The sequence below is a fragment of the Festucalex cinctus genome, chromosome 7 (genome assembly GCF_051991245.1).
Source record: "Festucalex cinctus isolate MCC-2025b chromosome 7, RoL_Fcin_1.0, whole genome shotgun sequence".
Classification (NCBI taxonomy): domain Eukaryota; kingdom Metazoa; phylum Chordata; class Actinopteri; order Syngnathiformes; family Syngnathidae; genus Festucalex; species Festucalex cinctus.
The window spans coordinates 11,980,888-11,997,396 of NC_135417.1; the positions used below are offsets into that span (position 1 = coordinate 11,980,888).

At 39.3% G+C, this 16,509-nt stretch overlaps 1 protein-coding gene across 3 annotated transcripts in view; it reads right to left on the reverse strand.

The window, feature by feature from the left end:
- The window catches only part of cdkal1 (CDK5 regulatory subunit associated protein 1-like 1), a 295,854-nt gene that overhangs the window by 173,212 nt on the left and 106,133 nt on the right, over positions 1–16,509 (reverse strand). For all 3 annotated transcript variants that reach the window (XR_013284163.1, XR_013284164.1, XM_077525811.1), the window contains exons 10-11: positions 14,298–14,443; positions 1,098–1,278 (exon numbers count right to left, since the gene is read on the reverse strand). Coding sequence is in view for 1 of the 3 variants with exons in the window: in XM_077525811.1 (XP_077381937.1) it covers positions 1,098–1,278; positions 14,298–14,443 (327 nt within the window). In the remaining 2 variants the exon portion in view is untranslated. The remainder of the gene's footprint in view (positions 1–1,097; positions 1,279–14,297; positions 14,444–16,509) is intronic.

The window sequence follows — 16,509 nt, forward strand, 5'->3', positions numbered from 1 at the left end:
TAACTCGAGTACTTTCCGAAACCAATAACTACTTGTATGTAATCCAATCCATCGTTCACACTCAAAATCACACCTAAGTGTTCAATTCACATGAAATGTTAATTTCTGCTCAGAAAATGCCCAGAGATATGTGAACAGATTACGATGCGTAAAACAAGGGAGGAGCCTAATGAAAGTCAATCAGCGTGAATTGGGCTGATCGCTACCCAAAGACACGGTGCCAGTTGACATTGCAAAGGTGACGTGCTACAAACTTTCGACCCGACTTCCATGCTTTGCTTCACCTGCACAACTTTACATGAGAAAGGAGCACGAGAGAGCCATAAATGTTTTGCGCAGGCTTACGGTTTCTGTGATGCGTCACAATCATAGCAGAGCTTTTAATCGGACCACCTGGGGACCGTATTTTGAGATCCGCTGTTTTAAATGATTCCAGCTAGCTGTTCAAAATTTCGATTGAATTTTATCCGAACTGCAAAATCTGTAGAATTTGGGAAAGGTGCGTGACTGATAGATGTGTCATCCCATCACCTACAGTCACAGCATACGCTAATCCAGAGTAAATCCGTCCACTCGGAAGACATTTGGAACTCACAAAGCAGGTTGTAACACTTCAAGTAAGACACGTACGCATTAATATTTGGTACCACCAAATGACGACTATATATATATATATATATATATATATATATTTGTGGGTTTGTCTTTTGATAGCTTTCAGGATTAGTCATATTCGGATCTGTATAGAAGTTCTAAAGACACGACAGAAGTGGAGCAGGATTTGGGGATTTTTCAATGACAAGAGGCAGGCATGTGTTTCCTCTTAACCCACACGGACACATTTATCCAAGTGTGTAATTGTAATTTCAGTACACGCACACACGAGCAGGGGAGGTGGAACCTGAAATATGAACACGTCACTCCTCATATTGCGAACTTCAAAGCACTTGGGGTTTGGATTGCATTAAAATGATTGTTTTTTAATTTGTTGGGATTTAGTGTACATTCCACAGTTTCAGTTTTGCCGTATTTGAATGGGAAAAGGTGTTTTGTCCGTACTGGCTAAATGAACACGACTGTATTTTTTGCGCACTCACCACATGCGGAGGCACTTGCTCCATCTTGGCGGCTGGTGTCCCGGGTCTGGGGTAGAACTGATTGATAAAGAGACTGGGGAATCGATAACATTTCACCAGGTCTACAGTTTCCCTGAAGTCTTCCTCCGTCTCGCCAGGAAAGCCGCAGATTATATCGGTGGCAATTGTTACGCCTAGGACCCTGAGACAAAGACAAGAGACGAAGAACGTGAAACGATTCCATTTTGAAATGAACGACTGCAACGTACAATGGGGAGGCTGACCATGAACATTTTCAAACTACAAACATTTGGAGATGACCAGTGTACCACTCACAGAATCCTCCAATTGTTGATGTTTACTTGTACGAAGTCACCAATAAACAAATGTTTTCCGACTTCAACCCCATCAAACATCTTTGAGATGAACTGTGAACTGCATGAATTGTGTTTGTAAGCCAGAATAAAAGAGACAAAGAACATCTGACCCCATAATTAACTCATTTGCTCCCAATAACGTGTAAATACGTTTTTTTAAACATTCTAAGTGTCCCAAAGACGTATTTATACGTTTTTGTTTTTTTTAATGCTAGAGCATGCGGAAGGCTTTGATGCAGCCTCTCCTGCAAAGAACGGTTTCAGAAATGGTAGTTATTACACAAACGGCCAGCAGGTGGCAGTAGAGCAAAGGATCAACCAGGGCCATGTAGAAAAAAAGCTCAATTACTTAGAAATTGTAATAAATTTGTGAAAACTGATGAAACTTAGCTCTCTTCTAATGCTAATTGCTGCAAAACGGAAACAGATAGAAACAAACTTTTTTTTCCTGATGAAAGAAGAGACTTTAATCTTTCTTTTGGTAGGTTCCATGTTTTTATAGCAATAGAACACAATATTCTGTGGGCCTTGCAAAATCAGTCAAAATCCAGTAAAACAGCCGGGAGCGAACGGGATTGCGAAATGTGAAAATGGCGGCGAGTGAATGAGTTTATGACGCTACAATGTAATGGATCTTCACAATTTCTAGACAACGTTTCAAACGCTTTAAAAACACACTTGCCGATCTTCTTGCGAAATGAATGCAACCTTTAAAGGCCTGAGAAACATTCTGAAAATGGAAACATCATCTAATCAGCAATTTTCCGGCGGCGAGTGAATGAGTTAATACGCTGCAATAGATAGCTGGCAATGATTGAGACAGGTGCCACCACAACGACTGAACTGCTGCGTGATCATTTTGTAATCTTGGGAGGGAAAAAAAACAACAAAAAACATCGTTTGTGATCGACGAAAATTTTGCCACCACTGTAAAAACTAGATAAACTTCTGTAGAAGGGCAAGGCTGGTCCCCGTGGACTCATTCAGCCAATCAAAACCTGATTTGGAAACATCTTGCCAATTGGTTGCTATTGATTATTGATCTAGTTGCTCACCGGATTAATTGTAAAAGGGAATAAATTAATTGATTTGTTCTATATAGTCTGTTTGCATTGGCGAGTGAAAGAAACCGTAGGTTGGGTCATCATTGGCTCAGAAAAAATAAAATAAAAAAATCATCTCTCTCGAGTGCATACTTGACATTACAATTATAATGTATTCTGTTTTCACATGTTGCAATACAGTTTTAACGATTAGTTCAAATCCCTGAGGCATTTGGCCTCATCATACCTGATGGACAAAACCAACTGTCAATTACCACAAAAGGGCAAAATTAGCAAGATGGCAATTCTGACACAAACAACATCCAGAAGGAAAAAAAAAAAAAAAAAGTTAGTTCCGATCATGTGATTGGAAAACGCGGAGGAGGTGCTTGTGTGCACCACAATTCAAACATAATGCGAGTGAGATCATTCAAACGCTTTTGGGGATAAACGGTGACAGAGACATTTTTATTTTTTAAACACTGAAAATGAAGAAACAAATGGGCTCCAGCAGAAACGGGTCACTCGGTGCACAGCAGGCTTCGGATGTGCCCTTTATTTCTTCCGAATGCATTGCAAAAATGTCAAAATCCAGCCCAATTGTAAAGCAGCACATGGAGATGGAATACTGTGGAAAAAAATACGTGTAAACTGAATTTTGTGGATTAGGTTGAGGCTGACGGAAAAACACACACAACACGCTGTCATTTTGACACCTTTATCTCTCCAAGATCTAAGGGCGACGGAGGTGTGATGTGAGATCATAACCAACGAGGGCCACATTTGTACATTCCTTGTTAGAATGAGATAAGGAAGAATGCAACTTCGTTATCGTGCACCTTTCAAAACCAGAGTGGGAGAAACAGAGAGATGGAGGTAACGATACCAAAGACAAGGGTGGGAAATCGGGACGCATGCCGCGTGAGTTTGCGGCTCCAATTTGCTTTCAATTAAGTCAACAGGGTGCTGCTATTTTTAAAATTCAAAACTGGAACAATGGAATAAACTTCTGTCAGTAAGATTTCAACAGAATTATATGATATACCGTATTTTTCGGATTATAAGTCGCAGTTTTTTTCATAGTTTGGCCGGGGGTGCGACTTATACTCTGGTGCGACTTATGTGTGAAATTAACACATTATTATATAATTTCACGTTATTTTCACACTAAACCGCAAGAGGGCGCTCTAGGTAGGCCTGTGTTGATAATTTCAACATTGCCGGTAGAAGAGGACGTCTACCTCCCGAGTTGGGGGAGTTGTTTAAAAGTGACACCGAGGATGAAGATTTCATTGGATTTAGTGATTTAGAGTGTAACTGATAGTTTGGTAAAACTGTTAGCATGTTCTTTATGCTAGAGTTCTACGAATAACTTGTAGTGATGGGAACATAATTCACCCACGGAGAGTTCCGGGTGGGAAGGTTTTGTGATGTGGAAAAGGGGAGTTAGCCTGTTAGCTTCTAGCTGAGTGGGGAGTTGCTGTGAAGACCTCAGAAGCTGATGTCAATAAAGTTTACATACACTATGTCAAATGTAAATTGACACACCAAAATTGCGTATTAATTTCTTCAAAAAGAGAGGTTTACCTACAGTATGATAAACTCTGATGATAATGTCATGTCATCTCTTTGGAATCTTCAAGTCTCCAAGTGGAGACGCATCTGTGCATTTGTGTACAATATTTCAAAGCACATCTGAAGCGTCTTTGTGAAACATCATGGGAAAGTCAAAAGCAATCTGTCACAATATTAGGAAGAGAATTATGAACTTGCACAAGTCTGGTTCACCAAATTGTGGCATAGGAGGTTCAAGCCCGACGCCAGTTATGACACCAAAAAACTAAACAAAAGCCATATTACAGTTTGAAAATGCACACTGGGACAAAGACATTTTTTTGTCCTCTATGGTGTGCTAAAAACTGAAACTGAAATGTTTGGCCACAATGAGAAAACTTACAAGCCCGAAAACACCATTCCGACATTATTTATTATACAGTGCTGTTGCCGCCAATCTGAGTTTACCACAGAGAGAAGAAGAATCTGGTCATAGTAAACGCAAGTCTATTAATTAAAACGCTAATCGCGCCATCATTCACCATCTGCCTTCAAAAGGCTGATTTAAGCCTCATAAAAAATAAAAAAATAAATCACACAATTGTCTTCTGCCTATTTATGACCAACTCTTTTGTTTGCTGAGGCTGTTATACACTTCATCATATATTCAAACTGTGTGCATGCGGATGCAAGCATGTTTACTCAACAGATGCCTGTGAGCTGGTCCCTCATGATAAGATAAAGACACGACCAGTGGGACAGAAAAAATTCTAAAAAAAAAAAAAAAAAGACAAAAAGAAAAAAATCACGGATGGAATGGAGGTATAACAAAGGAGATGGAAGGGTGAAAGTGAAAGAGAATCTGGGAAGGTAAATATTTACAGATTCACGTGTGAGGAAGAGGACCATGCTTCCCATCTGTGCTGCATTGTGTGTCCTTCTGAAATGCGAATGTTGCTGTAGTGTCGGAGGTGGACGTTGAAGAGAGTAGTTTGTAAAATTGCAACCTTGAGTTAATGCCAGAATAAAATCATAAGCAGGCATGTTAACTCATTTGCTCCCAATAACGCATAAATATGTTTTTTTCAATGTTCTAAGTGTCCCAAAGACGTATTTATACGTTTTTTTTTGTTTTTGTTTTTTTATGGTAGAGCATACAGAAGGCTTTGATGCAGCCTCGCAACTGCAAAGAACGGTTGCAGAAATGGTAGTTATTACACAAACGGCCAGCAGGTGGAGCAAAGGAGATCAAACAGGGCATCTAGAAAAAAAAGCTCAATTACTTACAATTTTAAATAGATTTGTGAAAACTGATGAAACTTAGCTCTCTTCTAATGCTAATTGCTGCAAAACGGAAACAGATAGAAACATACTTTTTTTTTTTTTTTCCTGATGAAAGAAGAGACTTGAATCTTTCTTTTGATAGGTTCCATGCTTTTATAGCAATAGAACACAATTTTCTGTGGGCCTTGCAAAATCAGTCAAAATTCATTAAAACAGCCGGGAACGAACGGGATTGCTTCTGTAAAAATGGCGGCGAGTGAATGAGTTAACTACAATACAGATTGAACACGATAAATTATATAGCACTGACCTCGTAAAAATGGTCTTTTTTTCACAAAAATGTCAATGTTGGCAAAAGGATTCCTGTTAACATGGCAGCTACGACACATCATTGAAGAGCAGTTCCTTATTTATTGCATACTATTATTATATAGCAGACATCCTAAATTAGTGGCCTGCGAGACCAAACCATATGATCTTTTTTTTTTTTTTTTTTTTTTTGCCATTTGGGCCACAGGAGGTAGCATTAGCTTTATGTTATGTTTGACAAGTGACGAGCAAGTTGCTCCTCGCCGGGGGAAGGATTTAGTCATTAGTCATTCAAGCAAATGACAGGCTTCGCTATACCGCAGCCGGTTTAAAGGCGACTCAGAGGGAAAAGATTGTAAAGTGGTGACTGTCTGGACTTCAGAATTTTTAAATAACATTGACAAAGAGTGAGTGTTGAATTTCCTGCCTTTGCCGAGCAGATCCCATTGGAGCAGTCCCAGATTGTTATTATGGAGAACCCCTTCCAATGATTCACATTATCAAACTGGCTGGTGCCAGATTATTTTATATTATATTGATCAAAATATTCAAAGGATCTATTCAAAGTAAATTAATATTATTAAGGTCAACTATTAAAGTCAATTCAACTATCATGACCTCCGCGATGACTGCAAGTCTCTCAACCCCTAAACTCATTTGCTAACAATAACGTGTAAATACGTTTTTTTTATGTTTTAAGTGTCCCAAAGACGTATTTATACGTTTTTTTTGTTTTGTTTTTTATGCTAGAGCATACAGAAGGCTTTGATGCAGCCTCTCAACTGCAAAGAACGGTTGCAGAAATGGTAGTTATTACACAAACGGCCAGCAGGTGGCAGCAGAGCAAAGGAGATCAATCAGAATTTTGAATAGATTTGTGAAAACTGATGAAACTTAGCTCTCTTCTAATGCTAATTGCTGCAAAACGGAAACAGATAGAAACATACTTTTTTTCCCTGATGAAAGAAGAGACTTTAGTATTTCTTTTGGTAGGTTCCATGCTTTTATAGCAATAGCACACAATATTCTGTGGGCCTTGCAAAATCTGTCAAAATCCAGTAAAACAGCCGGGAGCGAACGGGATTGCGAAATGTGAAAATGGCGGCGAGTGAATGAGTTTATGACGCTACAATGTAATGGATCCTCACAATTTCTAGACAACGTTTCAAACGCTTTAAAAATACACTTGCCGATCTTCTTGCGAAATGAATGTAACCTTTAAAGGCCTGAGAAACATTCTGAAAATGGAAACATCATCTAATCAGCAATTTTCCTTTATTAGACAGATTTAAAGGTCGTCAGTATCTTCGTTTTCTGCGATTTGTAGAACTTAAAACATCTTTTTGAAGATGTGATCAAATTCACACACTTTCAGACCCTGTCGCTAACACTGGTTAGCCATGACATCGCCCCAGTTGACAAGTACGTTTTGAGAGGAAACTCCAAACTGCAAAAACAATAATGACGCCGTCAAAACTATCAAATTAGCCGTCGAGCGATTTGGTCGCAGAAGAAGTCGTGACTAGTCGACTAATCATGGTCGCCCTAATCACAACTTCACTGTTTCAGGGAAACGGTACTTTCAAAACTGACACCATGTGAAAAAGTGACAACATGGATTGTCTGTCTGTCTCTGCATTGCTTACAGTCGTCATGTGGCAGGAGAAAAATAATTGCGGGGTAAAATGCTGAGTCTTCCCGCCAGTGAAACCGGGCCAGACCTGCCTCGTTTCCCGCCTTGCCTTCCCTCCACACGTTTCCCTCTATTTTTTTCCCCCTCTCCTTATCTTATCACTCCTTTTTTTCACTTCTTGTTTTCTTTCCATGCCCCCGGGGAGGCCGACGCCCCTCCTGCATGCTACGCCAGTGAAACATTAGCCTCATCTGATACCTTAAACCTGAAAGAGTGTGACCAGTAAACCAATGAAGGCATGTCATCAGCAACACCCACGCACGCACACAAAGCAGTCACGCTACGACTGCATGTGTCCTCTTGAAACGCAGGCAGGTCTTGATATCACCCTGTCACTCCTTCTGACTAATAGAGATGACTAACACATGAACGCACACAGAGGCTACACAAACACAACCATCTTGGAGCCAGTCACTGCACTCAAGAGACAGACAGACTGGCAGACAGAAACTCGTACACGCGCATACGACGTTTATCAACACATCCGATCGACAGTCAACAGCATCAGCTCGGCGAGACAGTTTGACAACTGCAAACAATAACGCCGAACATGTTTAGCAGACTGCTGGTTGTTACCTGTGAACGTGACAACTAAAATCAGAAAAGAGATTGACACTAATAGCTCAGTTGTTTGTTACTGCCATGTTTACGCTAAAGTAATAGTTTGAGAGTTTAAAATGGCCACAATAGTGGCACTAATTTCCGTGAGCCCATCTATCAATTTAGGCTAGCGGCTTTATGTTAACCTAACGAAAATAGCAGCGATGCTGTGTTGAAAGAACAATTATGGCATTAAAAAAAAAAAATGCCTGAAGCAAGAACATTGCCCTTCATTTGAAGAACTATTAGCTACTTGCCAAATTAAACACCACACCTTCAGGTAGGGCAGAATACATTTAAATATGAGGTCAAACAAACAACAAGAAACTGCCAACCTTACTTATTGAAATAAATGGAAGCGGCATAAATTAACAGGAAAGGAAAACTACTGCTCAAGAACAGAAACATCTTCTTTTTTTTTTCAGCATGATAAAGATATGTGCTTGAGCGATGTGAAAATTTGATTTAAGAAATGGGTCCGTTAGCACTTTATTTATAAACAGAAAACTTTTCTTTTAAGGTGAAGAGCAGGAAAGAATAAATGTGATTTCTGTTGCGTCATTGGGTTTTAGGTGACTGTGGGTTTGGGTTGCGTCAGGGTCATTGTGTTATGGCTTTATTATGCTTATGCAGTTACTATGTCTCTTCTTATACAGTTACGATGCCTCTCATGATGATAATGTGATGATGTTTTAGCCGTATTAGTCACTGGGTAAAACTGGGCAAACAAAGAGTGGCCATGTTCCTTATGATGATGATGATGATGATGATGATGATGATGATGATGTACCCCTATTAGCCATTCTTAGTTTGCCAAGTGTTATGCAGTTACTATGCACCTCGTGATGATAATGTGTCATGTTTTAGCCGTGATTAGCCACTCTTAGTTTTGCAAGTTTTGTGCAGTTATGTTCCTTATGATGAGAATGTGATAATGTGGTCAGTTGTTATGTGCCTCTCTTACTACCGACTTTCATTATGTCATACAGAATTGTGCATTGCCATAGCAAGAGTTACTGGATGACTCTTTTATCAGCATGTCGAGGTTTTTAAGTAGACATTTTCTCTGCATCCATCCAGCTAAAGACTCCAAAGTCAAGTTTTTCCCCATCTTGTATTTAATTCAAGGCCGTCTTTACTCATGCTGAAAAATAATGGGCCAAATATTTGTTTAATTAAACGGCAGAGGTTAAAGCTTATTTGCAGTTTACAGTCAAAATTTGACGTTATGTTCCAGAAACATTAAGGCTAATACATGTGAGGAAAAACCCGTCACATGCAGTGACGCGGTCTCACACGGAGGATGGAAATGCATCATCATGAAATTTTTGGAGCATCTAACAACTTAAAACGAAAGATTATATTTTTAAAAAAATGAGACTGGTAAGCAAATCCCCACGCACAGATCGAAAGGCGAGAATCCCGCAGGTCACATCGTAGGTTAAGGGTCACTGTTCCAGTCAACTACTGAGTTTCACAGATGAATGACCTCTTTATAAGGTGGTTACCTCATTCCTGTGAAACCACCAGCGCAAACTCACCATAGGTCCTGCAGATGCACGCATCTTAAAAAAACATCAAATGTTAAATTAACACAATTCCCTCATTTCCCCCTTTCAGCATTAGAGGGTAATGCTGGACCGACCGATAGCAAACCTCAATGGGAACAGGCAAAGCTGACACCAAGTTAAGTGAGATTGTTGCCTTAAATCGAAGAATGTCCATGCCTCGGGGTGGACGGAGATTTCAGAGGTCAGGAACAAATAACCTTCAGGAAAACTGATCCACAAAGCTGACACGAACCCAAGAATGCCTGGAAGCACCTCCTCCACAGAAACCCCTCCTCCTTGCTGCCCCCCCAATCATCATCATCATCATCATCATCATCATCAATACATTCCTGGTAACATAATGGGTAACCTCATCCACTTCTGCCACTAACAGCCAACTAGCCTTGCAGTGATGGATTCGAACGTAACTCCGACAGATTCTCCTCCTCTGGGCACAGACCGCACCAATCAACTCGAAGACACTTACATGTGTTTCATCTTGGGCCCCTGTGGTTCAGACACGCTTAATCCAAGAGAGAAGTTGAGGGGGGGGAAAAAAAAATCCGCTCTGACCATATAATACACTGTGGAGAATCTTTTGACCATGTTCACCAAGTGTGAAACCGCTTTATTCCACTATAACGGGATTTTCTCCATACGTCATTCCATAAGGGCTCCACTTCATTATTTGACTTTAATTGATAGAAGTGGGGAAAAAAATGGTGAAAAGTTGGGTGATTACTAAATTTCATGAAATCATCCTTCCATTCACAGTGTGAATTATGCATGGGGAGCCACTTCTTGTTCTAACGGAATTGGAGAAATGAGTGATTATGTTAAGGGCAGAACGTTGAACGTAACAATTCTCTGTGGGTGATTCCCCCATCTGAAAACAACGGACTTGAAAATGATGTGAAACTTTTACCCTTCTATTGTAAATATTTATTCTATTTGTACAAGGAAAAGCTTCCAATATGATCCAGATTAGTTGAGCATTACTGCAGACAAAATCTAACAATAAGATTATGGCACTTAATACAGAATTTGTAAGATTTATTGATACCTTGAAAAAAGCCTTGAAATATCTAAAAATCTAATTTCAAAACTAATGACAAAAATATGTTTCAACAACCTACCAAGCATTTTTGAGTTCCAACTGTTGAGTATGTCAAGGAGGGAGGTCCGATGTGTGTCTGCATGTTTTTGCTGATTAGAGACGCCAGAAGCATTTGACCCTTCGTGACCTCCCCAATGTTGGTGGCATGGAGCAGGAAAAAAAAAAAATATATATTTATCTCCTGCTATGTGTGAGTCGAGTAGATAAACCCTGACCTTGCATTGAACAAGAGCCGGGCTGTCTCTTGCTTTGCGGTTAACTTTGTTTGACCTAACAAAGCACAAATTGTCATCTGTGAGGCTCCCGAGCCAAGCCAACCACCTGCCAACCTGCGCACACACACGGGGATTCCCCTTTCACTTTGAGCTGTCAGCTTTGACAGAGTGCACCTAAGTGAAGAGACGAAACGAATTAGTCACTTTATGACTCAAACATTCCTAAAAGAAAAACACGATTGGGTTTTGCTAACCTTGCCAGGTCCTCGAAACAAGTTGTGATTTAACTGCAGCTGCAAGACCAACTATGCAAACTCTTGGGAAATACTTGCAATCTGAATAAAGCGGTTATAAAACGTGATCCGATTTTAATGCCGCCAGTAACAACAATTGAAAGAGGCTTCTGCCTTCTCCAGGAGCTAATCGGAGTCAGGAGTCAGCCTATTGAAGGTCTAATAAACATTACAGGAATGGAAAAGTTGGTTCAAATCTCCCTTCCATATTTAAAAAAAAAAATAAAAAATACTGCTTTGAATTTTCAATTCTTAATGATTTCTTGATGTGAACTAGTCTCACACACAAGATCCATCAGAATAAGTTCAGTTCTGAATACTTAATTAACTGGTGTGACGGATTGTTAAAAAATGGAGAAAGTTCAGAACTGTTGCCACTTTCCCCAAGAGCGCAGCACCATCTAATGGATGCATAACGTAACCCCAGCCTTTACTGCAGCGCCTTATATATGGAAAAAAGTTTGAAAATATGTCATTCATTGAAGGTGCGCCTTATAATGAGGTGCGCCTCATAGTGCGGAAAATACGGTACTTTGTCAAGGTCCACTATCTGACAAAACAAAAAAACAGATTCAAAACACATTAAAATTACAATAGTGATGATAATAATAATAATAAAAAAAGTTGCAGTATGTCTTTTGAGAAGAAATATCAAATCTATACAGAAAAGCTGAGTAGAGAGAAGACACACAAAGGCGCAAACGCGAGGATGATCTTAAATGCTCTCACGCCGTCCAACACAGCGGGCGTATGTTTTGGCTTGTTCTGGCCTCACTCCCAGACAACAGAGTCGCATCCCAGTTATTATTATTGCTCCGGCTAAATTGGGCCAACTACGAGATGCGCACCGGCACCGAGTTCACTTGACCAACATATGTTTGGGTAAAAAGAAGCCAACGGCGGATTGAGCGTGCATAAATATATACGACGACGACGACGACTGGCACAGCGGGGTCGTCTGCCAGTATAAACACGATCTCGTGACGAAATGCGCCGAGTGTGGTAAAGCTTGTGTGTGTGTGTCTCCTTAGACATTTGCCACAGCCTTTTAGGATTAGCGTCACTGTGTTGAATTTCAGCTGAACACTAAAATAACAACTGGAGACAGTGGAGGAAGACCAACAATCGCCTAAGACACAAATCAACACACCGGGGACAAGAGTTCATGTTTAAGGGGTATTAGTTCTGAGCAGGAAAAAAAAAATAGAACTGTTAAGTCTGCAGCCTCAGTGAAAGATAGACTGTGACCAATCAGGCGCCTACAAAACTTAAAGACAGGCTTGACAGACGGATGGAAAAAAAAAAACGAAAAAATTATGCCCCAGTACAGACACGGCAGAAGGAAACTTTAAACCTAACATCAATTCTAAAGCGAAATATAGGACTGTAAAAGTGTCAAGAATGGAGTTGAAACCAAATAATGTTTCAAACTCGAGGTTGAGAAACTGTAAACGGCAAAAAAACAGATGGGTCAAGATATCTTTTTACACATTTTATAATGAAAACAAACTAAAAGGTAATAGTGAGGCTAAACAATAATTTATTTATTTTTTAAGTTACAGTTTGGATGGTTGATGGTAGTGTTATAAGAATAAAACATGCTGATAATTTTGACTAGTAGAACGCTGAAAAAGATTTCATGCTGTGATGTTAATGCTCAAAATTCAAAATTTTACTGTCCTGTGTTGAGATAAAAGTTTTATTTGTTCCATGACCACACTATTAACTCAAACACGTGTTTCTCAAATGATATTTTCCCATGAAAATGAATGGAAATGCAATTAATCAGTTCCAGCCTCCTTAAAAAATAAATAAAAATGTTTGTAATGTTTTACTTGAAAAAAATAGCAATCTGTAAGATTACACTTTATAAATACTAAGAGTAATCATATATGAATAAAATGAAATGAAAAATAAACAATTTTTGTCACGCTTGGTCCTGCAATGCACATAGATATTTTGAACTGGAGACTCAGATCCTCTCGCGGCTTCTTAGTATTATATTTGATTTTGTGCGCATTGTCACAAGGGGGAAATCCAGTTTTACTGTAATATTTATAGAACAGGAAGTAAGGTTTGGAGAGGAGATTGTTGTCAGTGACGTCATTGGTGCAGTTTGAAAACTAAACTAAGATTCAAGAGTTGCATTGTATCGGCATCACACAGCAGTGAAATTTGTTTCCGTCACGCAGCTCAGAATAGCATCATCAAAGGGGAACACAAGAAAGGAAATGAACTTCACTCCGGGCATCAGAAAAACAAATGTGAGCAAAAGAGAGTGTTAGAAGATAAAATGGCATTTAGTATGTGCGATATTGTTACGAGTGGTTAAACATTTAGAATGTGCCAATACTGCTCAGCCAAATTCTGAATTTATTTTTTAAAAGTTTGGCTTTCTGTTGATGCAATTGTTCTCTGCTGCTACTGGGTTGTGTATATGATGTAAGATTTATTCCCATGATGCACCTGCAGGGCAGTCACCTGCAAATCTGTGTAATGAGTTGGTGTCGTTTTATATTAGGTGCTAAACACACGATGACCGATACAAACTCCAAGAAAAGATACATTTGAACAAAGTCATAAAGTTTTTATAAATGAATCTTATAAGGGTTACTAAATAGCAGCAGTGGTGGAAGATCAACATCATTAACTCATTTGCTCCCAATAACGTACAAATACGTTTTTTAAAATGTTTTATGTGTCCCAAAGACGTATTTGTACGTTATTTTATATATATATTTTTTTATGCTGTAAAATACAGAAGGATTTGTTGTAGCCTCTCAACAGCAAAGAACGGTTTCAGAAATGGTAGTTATTACACAAACGGCCAGCAGCTGGCAGCAGAGCAAAGGAGATCAACCAGGGCCATGTAGAAAAAAGCTCAATTGCTTACAATTTTAAATAGATTTGTGAAAACTGATGAAACTTAGCTCTCTTCTAATGCTAATTGCTGCAAAACGGAAATGATCATGATCATGATGAAAGAAGAAACTTTAATCTTTCTTTTGGTAGGTTCCATGTTTTATAGCAAAAGAAAACAATATTATGTAGGCCTTTCAAAATCAGTCAAAATCCAGTAAAACAGCAGAGAGCGAACGGAATTGCGAAATGTGAAAATGGCGGCGAGCGAATGAGTTAAGGTCATGTCTCCCTTCACGTCCACAGAACGTCAACAGTTTGCCTTACCGCTCTTTCAAGAAGTCGACCACTCTTCTGAAGTCTTCGATGCAATACTCTCTCTTCATGTCCATGAGGACGCTGTCTGAGGCCGACTGCACCGGAACGTGAAGGAAGGCGTAGACACGCGGATGATTCAAAATCTTCGCCATCTCCTAAAGAGGCACAGGACAGAAAACGGATGAACGTCACCTGTTCAATGTTGGAAGGGATATAGCGAGAGAAACATTTTTTTTTTGCTTTCAAGCAGCCGACCTACCTTTGCAATTGACAGGTCAGTTGTGATCGAATTATTGCGCAACGCTAATCGAAAACTAATTTGTGAGGCCTACAAATATATTCATGTTGACTAAGGGGGCAACAAAGAAACGATTTGAACCGGAAATCCGGTTTTCATTTTAACAATGCGAGTGCGCCGGCACACGGACTAATGAATCGGTCTAAAAATAGCTTGAACCGGCAGACGGCATGGTCACGACGTTATAAATCGATTTTATGTTGCTGATAAAGCTGCTCAAAACTTTTTCTTTTTTTTTTTATAAAACAACCAAAACAGTCCAGTTCTTAGAATGAAAAGTCCTAGATGAGTGAGAAAAACGTCACACGAGACTTGTCGCAGTGCTGCAGCGAGTTTGGGACGGAAGTTGAATGCAGATGCAAGGTATGGAAGAGATGTTTTATTTCATATAAACAACGGAATGCTGGACAAAAGTATCGCCATGTACAAAGTTAGTGTAGTTCCGATACCGATACCAGTATCGGGAGAGGCCCCGTAACTGCATTGAAACAGCGGTATCGGCATCGGCAAATACTAACAAGTAACTTGGCGATACCATTATTTCCGACGCTCATGTAGGACTTTGGATGGGAAAAAAAACAAACAAACTAGGTATCGGTAGGGTATCGGCATCGGCCTATACTGCAAAACTGGGTATCGGAATCGGTATTGGGGGCCAAAAAATGGTATCGGAACAAAACCAGTATTTCAAAATGTAACTGTCCTTGTATCGGATCGCACACCATGTGTTGAGATGCATATCAAATCATCTTGATTGAGGAGAATTACGCCCCTACTGTTTACTTACGGTAATTATCATGGTAAGAACTGATTCGCTTGCTCTCAAACACACATTTTTTTTTTTTCCTTACAAAAAAAGCATTTTTTTTTTTAAAAAGCATTATAGTCCTCTCCACCCAACAAAGTGAAAAGAGCTACAGGGTTAAAATGAAAAAAAAAATTAAAATTAAAAGACTTCAAAAACCTTGAAGTCCGTCAATGCTGTTTCAACTCATAATAATGCTTAATGCATAATAAAGTTTCGACTTGATACGAATTAAATAAAGTCTTTTTTTTTTTTTTAAGCTATTTGTAACAACGATCCGTTTAAACTAACATGCTTTTAAACATGCCATATTAATAAGGATATTTTGCAAGGCTATTAAAAAAAAAAAAATTGGACTATAATTTCCACAACTCGAGAGCACAGATGTCAAATTTGTCTGATGGACATAATCAAGGTGGTATCATTAGCATGCTAATCACCGCTAAAAGGCCTGCGAGAAAAGCAGAGGAGAGAATGAAATGATTTAATGATTTCCCGCCAGAATGTGCTGATTGCGGTCCGTCTTCTCGTTAGGATCTATTGAAGGAGGTTTTCCGACTTCACGCGCAGACAAACGCAGACGCGCGCACGCGCCGCAGGGGGTTGACCACTGCAAGCTCCAAATTAGGAAGAATTAATTTGGTTGGGAAAAAAAAAAAAAAAAAGGCGCTTGATTGGTGACGGAAATCAACTTGCTGGAAGTGTGAGCGTATGTTTTTGTGTGAGCGGGTTGAAGAAAAAAACAAAACAATTCAAGCATCATAGAAAAATGTTTGCTCTTAAAAGTTGTGTGGAGGTTGTGTGAATCCCAATCAGTATATTTTGTTTTAAACGTCCTCTCAAACGACTCCGTTTAAACAACTGATTGGATTATTAGCTTTTGGGTCGGACTTCAGTTTTCAGTGTCAAAAGACCAAATGAGCAACATCAATAGAATTTGTTGTATGTCATCCGTTACCTACAGAGATGTGCAGTTCATCTTATTCTTAGCAATAAAAGAGCTTCCCCTTAACTCATTTGCTCCCAATAACGTGTAAATACGTTTTTTTAGGTTGTAAGTGTCCCAAAGACGTATTTATACGTTGTTTTTTTAATGCTAGAGAAAAAAAAATCTAAAT